Below are 9,760 nucleotides of genomic sequence, written 5' to 3' on the forward strand. Positions count from 1 at the left end.
TGGGGCACGTTGACCCGTGAACATATTGCAACGGCAGCGCCTTTGGGAAGCATCGAGGACAGCGACGTCAGAGCCGCGGAAAGGCTCGGAGGAAATTGTCGCAATGAGCGGATTCCATGAAAACTACGCTTCCCAGCAAGCTGCGGGCGCCCTTTCCTCAACTGATCCCGCTCTCCGTAGGCCTTGCATGTTCCAGCGGGTGGGCATGTAGCGTCGCCACGCAAAGGGGGCGGGGGCGCCGTGCACGGAGGCCTTGCGGTTGGTCGGCTCGCTGGGCGGGGAGGGTCCGCTCGGGGTCCGGCTCGTCGCGGAGTTTCTGCGATTGCGCTGGCCGCGCCACAGCAGCGGCTACCGAGGCTCAGCCGTGTCGTGGTGCGGGGGGGCGGGAGCGTCGTCGGTGCCTGTCCGGTTCTTCTCCATGGGGGTGGGCCTTTGTGCCCAGCCCTTTCCTGCTCTTCTTGGCCTCCTTTACCGGGCTGAAGATGGACTGACAGCACCGGGGCTTGGTGTAGGCGGGCTGGCGGTCTGACGGGCGGGCAGCTGCCTGGTCCTGGCCGCCTGCCTTGCGGGTGGTCGGTCTGTCGGTCACTGCGTTGGTGGGGGCGGTCGTTGGAGCTTCCCCGCCGCCCCCGCCATGAACTACCCGCACCACCAACAGCAGCAGCAGCAGCTGGCCAACTCGGCGGCCATCCGGGCGGAGATCCAGCGATTCGAGTCCGTTCACCCCAACATCTATTCCATTTACGAGCTCCTGGAGCGGGTGGAGGAGCCAGCTTTGCAGAACCAGATACGGGAGCACGTCATCGCCATCGAAGGTAGGTGACGCCGCTTAAGTTCTGGATGTTTACCTGTCTGTGTTTTCATCCTGTCTCCCTTGATTCGGTAGTAAGCCTCGCGGTGCTCAGCGGGGCTTACTCCCAAGAAGACGGCCGTGGGATTTAAGGCTGTTTCTCTCCCCGCCACCACCACCCCGCTCCCCATTTTGCCTAACCCGCAATCCGGTGCATGCCTGGGGTAAAGCCCATTCAGTCTAGCAGGGCTATTTCTGAGTAAATATTAAAAGGTTCACCTTGCATATTCCCAGTTCATTTGCCTTGCCTGCTAGTTCTTTTCTCGTTTTTGTGTTAATGCAGCTATAGCACTAATAATATGCTGCATTTATACAGTATTGCTTCAGTATTCAAAATACTCAAGCATTGTCTTGTACTTCTTGCGACATCCGTGTAACATAGGCCAGTACTACTTTTCTGTTGTAGATTGAAGGATAAGGCTGGAAAAGATTGCTCGCCTAAGGCTTATTGTGAAGCAAGATTAGAACTTAGAACTCACTGTTTAAGTTTTCAGCTTCCTGGGCATCTAAAAGGATTGGATGCTCCGCAGTGTTTTTCCTCATCTTATTTAATGCCATGGAGAGATTTTTGCTGTAAGAATATCTTGCTGTGTGTCCTACATAATATAGATATGGTAAAGTAGATTTGTTCTTAACTGCTATTCAGAGAGGTGAAGTCCAAAATACCTGGTGGGGACCAGGTTGTGAAAGGCTGCTCTAGATGTGGGAGAATCACTGCACTGAAATGTCTGTATGACATCTTTGGTCTTAGTTAGGCTGCAGAGGTTAAGAAGCCTAACTTAGCTCTAGGGCCCAGCATATGAGGAACTTTATACTTTGATAACTAGAAAGGATGGATATGCCAAGATTTTCTGTAGTTCTTTGACTGTTTGCAATTTTAAAACAAGCGGAAACGAACATCTTTTTGTATTTATGTGTCTGCTTTTCATAGGCAACTAAAAAAGAGGGGAGTTGTCATTTTCCTTCTCACCCATCTGAAATTTTATATTTATCTGTTTTTTTCTCCCTCTGTTAGGGAAAAGGGAAGAACTGCTTTGAGGAATTGCTTGGAGAAACTTAATTTATCCACTAGCATTTAGGCTCTTCCAAACTGATAGGGGCTTGCTTTCTCATGGTTAGGAGGTCCAACCTTTTTGGGTCAGTATATACATTTGGAAGTTTTAGGATGCTGTGGGTGCACCCACAAAATGGCTGCCATAGGGGTGAGGCTTGCCCATGCTGAAACTGGCAGTCATGGTGGCCATGGCTGGTCACAAAACACACATTTTCTAGAAGGCAAACTGAAGGTGAGACTAAAAAAATAACCAAGATAAAGATGGGGTCTGTGCTCCTAAGCACAGAACTATTCATCTGAATCCAAATAAAGCTGGCACAGGAGAACAGTCCTTTGTTTTGTAGAACACTAACTTCTCAGTTTAAAATCTGTGTCTTTAGGGTACAATTCTGTGCATGTTTAGACAGAAAATCTTAGTCCCTCAACTCCCAGCATTCTTTACTGCATGTTTGTGTTGCATTGTTATGTGTTTAGATTCACAGTGTAGTGGGAGGTGGTTCATGGACTTAGGAACTACTGCACTCCCTGTATGAGAGGCAGGGTTAAAGAGCTTGCATTTGTGTTGTTTCTTCTGTCCAGAGTGGGAGTCTGTGGTAGACAGAAACAGGGTTCTCTCTGGGTTAAAGACAGAGAGGAGTAGTATCAGGAACACTCCAAGTGTGGGTGTGGATGATCTGGAGGAGGTGGTCATTTATGCTGCTAGTGACTTGGAAGGTTGGATGTCCTGTCTGTGATTGGTGAGTGGCTGGTCATACCCAGCACTTCAAATGTTTGACTGTGTTTAGTTGGATTGTGGATGACTAGTTGATGAATGGCTTGAGTGGTTTGCACTGTGGATGAATACTGAATGTATAGCAATTTCTGGTGCAGCAAGATGTACATGGAAGAGTTTGATAGAAGGCCCCATGGAGATGGTGCTGCCATCCCAGTGACTTGGAGCAGAAAGAGATATGGCACGTTAGGCTATGAAAGTAGAACGGGTTATAGATGTTTATACACTGTTCTCCTTCTACCTTCTTCCTCTATTTCTCATGTATCTGGTAGCTCACCCACTGAGCCCTTCTGCCTTGTATTGTTGGTATAAAATGCCAGGGTAATCTACAAGAAGACTGCACACATTTCCAACTTAATTGTGGATGAGCTGACTGACCTAGCATGCATTCCTGAGTCCTGCAGTAAGTGAGCTGGGTAGGGTTGACTATGTGGGTACTCGGTGCAGCAGCATCATGGACTGGGGGATGGGGAACTTGCTGTAATTCACTTAACTTCTATAATTTTCACCAGGAAATCACGTTGCCTTTGAGCCTAAGAGATTGCACCTAATGTTGGAGCATGAAGACAAATTGGGGATGCTGCTGGTGTGTGCCACCCATCCTGTTATCCTGCATGCTCTCTGACTGAGTTGGCAGAGGTGGTCTCATGTGTGGTACTGGAGGAACCCAGGATGGTGTCTTGGATGATTTCAGTTACCATGCTGAGGGCGCCTCTGGATTCCAGAGCTCTTCTGGGTGGTTTGGCAGCTGTTAACACTCCCCAGTGAATTGGGTCCTGGCTGCTTCAAAGACTCATAGTGACCATTTTAGCGTTGCAGTTTGACGACGAAATTGCTGGTCCCACAATGAACTTGATGGTGCAGCTCCAGTCAAGGTATCTGACCAATTTTGTGGGATCAGTTTTAGTTACTGAGCTCCAATGACACAGGCAACGTACTTGTAGCATGACTGATGGTGTCCTTCCTGGCTGATAAATCTAGCTAAGGGCATCTAACTGGGTGAAGGGGTGGCTCCTGCTGTCCTCAAGAAGGCAGTAGTGCAATAAGTTCTGAAAAAGACCCAAGGGTATTTGATAGCTACTGCCCAGTAGCAAATTCTCCCTTTTTAGGGAAGGTATTTAAAAGAGTGGTGATGGAGCAACTGTAGGCACTATGAGGTAGACTTAGTATCTGGATTGATTTCAGTCTGGGTTTTAACCTGGTTGTGGAATTGAATCAGCCTTGGTCAACAGAATGGATGACCTCCATCAGGAGAGACAGTGGGAGTGTGACCCTGCTAATTCTGCTCAGTCTCTCACTGGATCTTCCTGGATTGGCTCTGTGCTTGAGTATTGGAGGTACTGTGCTATGGTGGTTCTGATCTTATCTGTGGAGTTGGTCCCAGAGATTAACACTGAGTGACAGTTCCTCAAATCCCTGGCAACTGAACTATGGAGTTCTGTAGGTTACCAGGGTACCAGGTTAAATAGCTCCAATGTTATTTAAGATCTGAAGCAGCAGGGAATGCTCACTAGGGAATTTGGAGCCAAATTCAACACACACAAATAAATCAGGAGAGGCCTTGCTAATTCTAAATCACTAACTAGACTTGGAGATGGGCTAGATCAGCTTTCCTCAGTCTTGTGCTTTCCAAACACATTTGGACTGCTACTCCCAGAATTCCCAGTCAGTAGAGGGAATTCTGGGAGTTGTGTTCCAAATGCCTCTGAAGGCCACCAGTTGGGGAAGGTTGGGCTAGATGAAGGCTGATAAACTGAAGTTGAACCTTGGCAAGTTGGAAGTCCTGTGTGAGAATGGCACGCAAGCCAGGAAGATAGGCTAATTGCCTTTTCTGGTTTGGGCTCCATACCCTCCCTGAAAGAACAGGTTCATAATCTTTGGAGATTCTTAGCTCTATTGCTGTCACCTTTTACCTCTCCAGTTGGTTTACCAGCTATGATCTCTCCTTAACAAGATAACTTGGTCACAGTGGTACAGGCATCTGTAACTTCAAGACTAAATTACTGCAGTGTGCTCTACGTGGGGCTGTCCTTAAGTCAGGTCCAGAAGCTGAAGTTAGTTCAGAATGTATCAGTTTGACTGTTGCCAAGAGCTGCTTCTTTTCAGCATGAATCTCCCTTGCTGAAGGAGCTGCACTGGCTACCAATTATTATTAGTCCAATTATTATTGCTCCAATTATTAGTTATTGGACTATCCAAAATCCTGAACATCTTGGAATTAGGGGACCTGAAGAGCAGCTTCTCCTATATCAACCTGCCTGGTCACTAAGGTCTTCGGAGGACATTCTGCTGGTGGTTCCACATGAACCCGTTGTCCAAATGGTGTCTACCAGGAGAGGAGCCTTTATTGTGGTGGGTCCACTTCTGTGGTCTTTTCTGCCTTTGGAAGTCAGGCAGGCACCAACATGGTTCTGGTTTTGGGACTTACTAAAGACAATCTTATTCTGGGAAGCCTTTCTTGCTGATCAGTCATGGTCTTCATGTTATTTGGGTTTTAAATATTTTAATGCATTTCATTATTTTATTTGTTTTAACCTCACCACTTAGGAATCTGTTTAGATGTGGAACTGTATAGAAATACCGTGGGCGGGTGGGTGGAGTTGTAGCAGCATCGTTGTTGAGGTGCAGTTCATATTAAATGTGATATTTGTTCTAATATGCATGGTAAACAGATTGGACAGAAATGTTGCATTCCAGCTGTCCTGGCTTAGTTTCTTTTTGTTTACTATTATCCATATGGATTATCTCTTCCTGTTTTTAGCTTATTGTTCTCTCTAGTGAAGGTTATCTATATTAAGCCATCAAGGAGTTCTGCTGAGGCTGTTTGCCTAGACTTTGCTGTTTGGGTGTAAAAAAAAAAAAAAAAAAAAAGGATTTAGCTAGTATCTATGATTAGTCATTTCTAGGTGTTTTAAAGTAGTTTTGGTTACCTAAACTCTCCCCTATCAGAGTTCCTTCTGAACTATTTTGGGAATTTTGCATTGTCACAGTTTCCATGTGGCTACAATTTTGTGAAACTCTGAACTTTTATAGTTGCGACCCTGCTTCTTACCTTTGCACTTGTGATGGAAGTTACAGTCGTGTAGCAGGGATGGGGAATATATAGACCTACCTGTATTGTTGAACTGCAGCTCTGTGCTCCCTAGACCGGATAGGGCTGACAAGAGTTGCAGTCTGACAACAGCTGGATGGCCATGTGTTACCCACCTTGTATTATACAGCATGTATACCAGTTCATCCTCTTAGTGACTTGAATTGCTGATCCTGACACTTTTTGGTGGGCCTTGAGGGTAGGAAGTTATATGATTGGACTGAAGGAAATGGTAGGACTTTTTAAAACCTTTGTAAATTAATCGAATAGCTAACTTAAAAGACACATTTCGCTAAGTCAAGTAGTAGTAATAGGATGTCGTGCTTTCTGTTAATGGTGCTGGAATTTTAATTGCCCCCCCCAAAAAGTTTGGTCAATAAGAATTTGTTAGCTGGCACTAATGTAGTTTAGTGCACTGTGATCTCTAAAGGTTGCTAGTACATACTCTTCAGAAAATTAATGGAAGGTAGTTCACTTGTCCTGTGCATCACTAGGCTATGACCATTTTAACTACTTTAATGTGGCAGGTACCTAATCTGAAAAATTAAAAAGTCTTCAGTGCCTCAAACTGTTACATTGCTAGTAATTTTAAAAATCTTAATTATGTTGGACAGCTTAAGGAAGAAGTTAACGCAGACATTTGCTGAATGATTTCATTTTCAGGAATGCCTACACTTTGCCTTGGGTTAGTGGCATCTGGAGTCTGTTATTTAAATCTAAATCTTTATTTAGCCTCTTTGTATGTCAGGTGTTCTTATTCCAGGGGTGAGGAGCAGGTTTGGGGTTGCAGTGTGGGTGGATGATCCTATGGTCCAAATGATGCCTCCTGGTGCCGTTCATTCCTGTCAGGCTTTCTGTGCCCTGGGTTTGAAAAATGGAGGTTCTCCTTCCCTTTAGCCTCCACAGGAAACAACTGCAAGGGGGTAGTGGTCTTGTGAGCCAGTTGATCTGGCTTCCCGTGTCAAGTTGACCTGTGGCTAGAGGTTCTCTATCCGTGCCTTCTCCTTTTCAGTAAATACTTTTAAGATCTTTGAGACACAAGCCAAAAACACAACCCCTTTGGAATATCAGTAATACACCAATACTCTCAATTTGACATTTGGGGAATAGGTGAAGGCTTGGCTTCACTGGTTGATTAAAGTTAGTAATTATGTGAATTTGCTTATTCTTGTTTAAATTGCTTTGCATTTTGATCTGAAAGCAATTGAATCATAGAGCTTGTTTTAGCCTAATCTACAACATAATTCTAACTATAGCTGTAAATCTGTATAAATTTATTTAGAGTAAGTCTGCCTTTCGATTTATAAGCTGATTTATTTATTAGATTTATATCCCACCTTCTTTCTTACAAAGAACTCACAGTGTCAGACATCATTCTCCTCCTCCTGCTCTCTACCTTATCCCCACTACAAAACTCTGTAAAGTAGGTTATGCTTAGACTCTGTGACTGGCACAAAGTCACCCAGTTATCTCCATGGCTGAGTGGGGACTAGAACCTAAGTCCCAGTCGCTCTTAACCACTATATCACACTGGTTCTATACATCAGTATACCTAGGGAGTTGCTGCTTGTGGGTTAAATCTGATGTTGCGGTAGCATGGCTGAACTTTCTTCCTATTGCTTCTTTCTTGCAGACCTCTGTGCTATCTTGAAATCTGCTTTTGAGGGTTTTCTGGCACTTCAGAACAGATTTCGAGGATGTGTTTATTTATGGGAGGGGGCATCTCCTCTTTGTTTTACTGATGGAACAGCTTCAAAAGGGAATGATGGCACTGGATTCAGTTCTGCACAAGTACATACCAAGAAGATACTTACCCTTTGCAAGTTGCTGAGTGAATGGCACAAATTCTCACATTTTCTTTGGCAGGAAAGATGTATTCAGATTTTAAAAACCAACTTTAACCTTCGCAGGAAGGTTGGGTTGACATTCTGAATACTTTTTTCTGGATGTTAAGTGTATGTCATGTTAATAGTTCAAGTTGGTAGGTTCATTTTGTCAATAGGAACACACATTTCTATTAGTCTTTCTGTCCTCATGTGCTTACGTTAGTTGTGCCATGCATTCTAATGGTTGTGCATCAATAATAAAATGAGTATGGGGAGAATACAATTCTGTACTGCCCTTTTCTCTGGTTAGCTGGAGATGACTCTTTGCTCCTTTTCATTTCATTCACCAACTAGCCTAAGGTTACCATGCATTATTTTTTATTTATTTATTTATTTATGCATGCATGCATATGTTTTAAGTGCTCCCCATCTGTTGCTAACTTTTCTTTCAAGCTTAGGCAGTACAACATCACTTTAGAAACACTCAGTATAAATAATGGTTGCTTATATTTTGCCAACAATAATGTAGTGGTTTCTTCGCTTTCACAATCATATGATCATGAAAACATTCACCATTTCAAAGCTACAATCATAATCTTTTATTTACTAATATTTATATGTATAATATATCTAAACAGTATGCAAAGAACGCAGGATAAAACTGTAACAAAATATTGCATAACAATTGAGGAGACACTAGAATTACAGTAATTGTTCTGAGAAAAACAGTTTTTTTCAGTAGGTGCTGTAAAATCCAGAAGGTTGGTGTCAGTCTAATCTGTACTGATAGGGAGTTCCACAATGCGTGTGCCCTGATGATAAGAGCTTTATTCTGGGTTATTGTGGATCAGCCCATTGGTATCTTAGGCACCATCAGGAGCACAGCTTTTGATGAGTGCAGCTGTGGAACAGGCAGGTAGAAGCTCTGGTGATTTATGGTGGTCTTGAGTTGTTTAGCTCTTTATAAGCAAGTGGCAAAAACTTAAACCTGACCAGAGCAGTACCCTCAGGTGTAAAAGGCTGGTGCTCAAGGGCCCCCTCCAGACTATGTGCCTGCATAGTCTGAAAAGGGTGTATAGTGACACTTGTCAGATGGGAATTGCAGACTCCCAGTAGCCAATCCCAGTCAATAGTCAGGCTGTATCTGATGTTTTGGTATATCTTGATGAGGATTGCACTCAGCTCCATAACTATCAAGCTGTTTTGCAATATAAGTTTGCATAACTGTTTTATGTTTTGAAACAGGATTGCTTATATTTAAAAGAATCATTTTTACTTTAAAAGTGTTTTACATAAGCTAACTTGGGAGGATATTGTTCTGAAAGACAGGCTGTTAAAGTAATGAAGAGTCAATACTGGATAGGCAGCTTGAACACAGTCTTTTCTATTCGTAACAGGTAATATTGATGCTCTGCTTTTCATCAGTATGAACACGTATTTGGGTTAAAAAGCAGCAGAATTCTTCCCAGAAGAGTGAGTGAGAAAATGGTATACATGGCACCTTGATATCATTCTAGCTTGGCAACTTGGAGGCTGCAGATAGTTTGGCCTGTGGCTCACATGATCTCTCACCACTGGCTGTGTTGGCTAGTGCTGTTGGGGATTGTAAGCCGAAGCATTTAGAGGGCTGCAAGTTCCTCACCCTTGCAGTCTAGGTTATCTGCAGACTGTGTTGATATAGTTAGTCATTTCAAAGATTAGGGGATTTGGCTTGTTGTCCACAGCCAAGAGAACCTGATGCTCTTCTGATGTTCCAGACTACAGCTCCCAACTGTCCTGTCCATTGGCCATGCTACTGGAGACGAAGTCTTAAACATGTGGAGGGTACGAGATGGGAGGGTTGAATTTAAATTAAACAGTTAGGTATGCCCTGAATATTACCTTACATTAGTTAATTTTAAATTTGGCAACTTTTGCCAATTTGTGGTTTGTTCTTTCTAGAATATTGGTACATGAGATATATGAAAGAATTAACATCACTTACCACTCTGTTTTTCATACAGCTTTTGGGAATAATCTTAATGGAAGTGGATTCAGGCATTAGTGAACTGTTGCGGGAATTGCCATTTTCTGTTTGCATTGTCTATTACAGTCAGTGCAACGCTTTCGTTTGTGAATGATTGTCCAAACTAATAATTATGCTTTCTTTAGGACAGCCTTCCCCAAC

General features: G+C 43.6%; 1 protein-coding gene across 4 annotated transcripts in view; it reads left to right on the top strand.

Annotated features, from left to right (window-relative positions):
- Positions 1–287: 287 nt before the first annotated feature.
- The window catches only part of AGAP1 (ArfGAP with GTPase domain, ankyrin repeat and PH domain 1), a 497,479-nt gene continuing 488,006 nt past the window's right edge, over positions 288–9,760 (top strand). For all 4 annotated transcript variants that reach the window (XM_044431796.1, XM_044431798.1, XM_044431797.1 and 1 more), the window contains exon 1: positions 288–815. In XM_044431796.1, the coding sequence (XP_044287731.1) occupies positions 635–815 (181 nt within the window). In that variant the 5' untranslated portion in view covers positions 288–634. The remainder of the gene's footprint in view (positions 816–9,760) is intronic.

This window comes from Varanus komodoensis, unplaced genomic scaffold (assembly GCF_004798865.1).
Source record: "Varanus komodoensis strain SLA01 unplaced genomic scaffold, ASM479886v1 scaffold23, whole genome shotgun sequence".
NCBI classification, from domain to species: domain Eukaryota; kingdom Metazoa; phylum Chordata; class Lepidosauria; order Squamata; family Varanidae; genus Varanus; species Varanus komodoensis.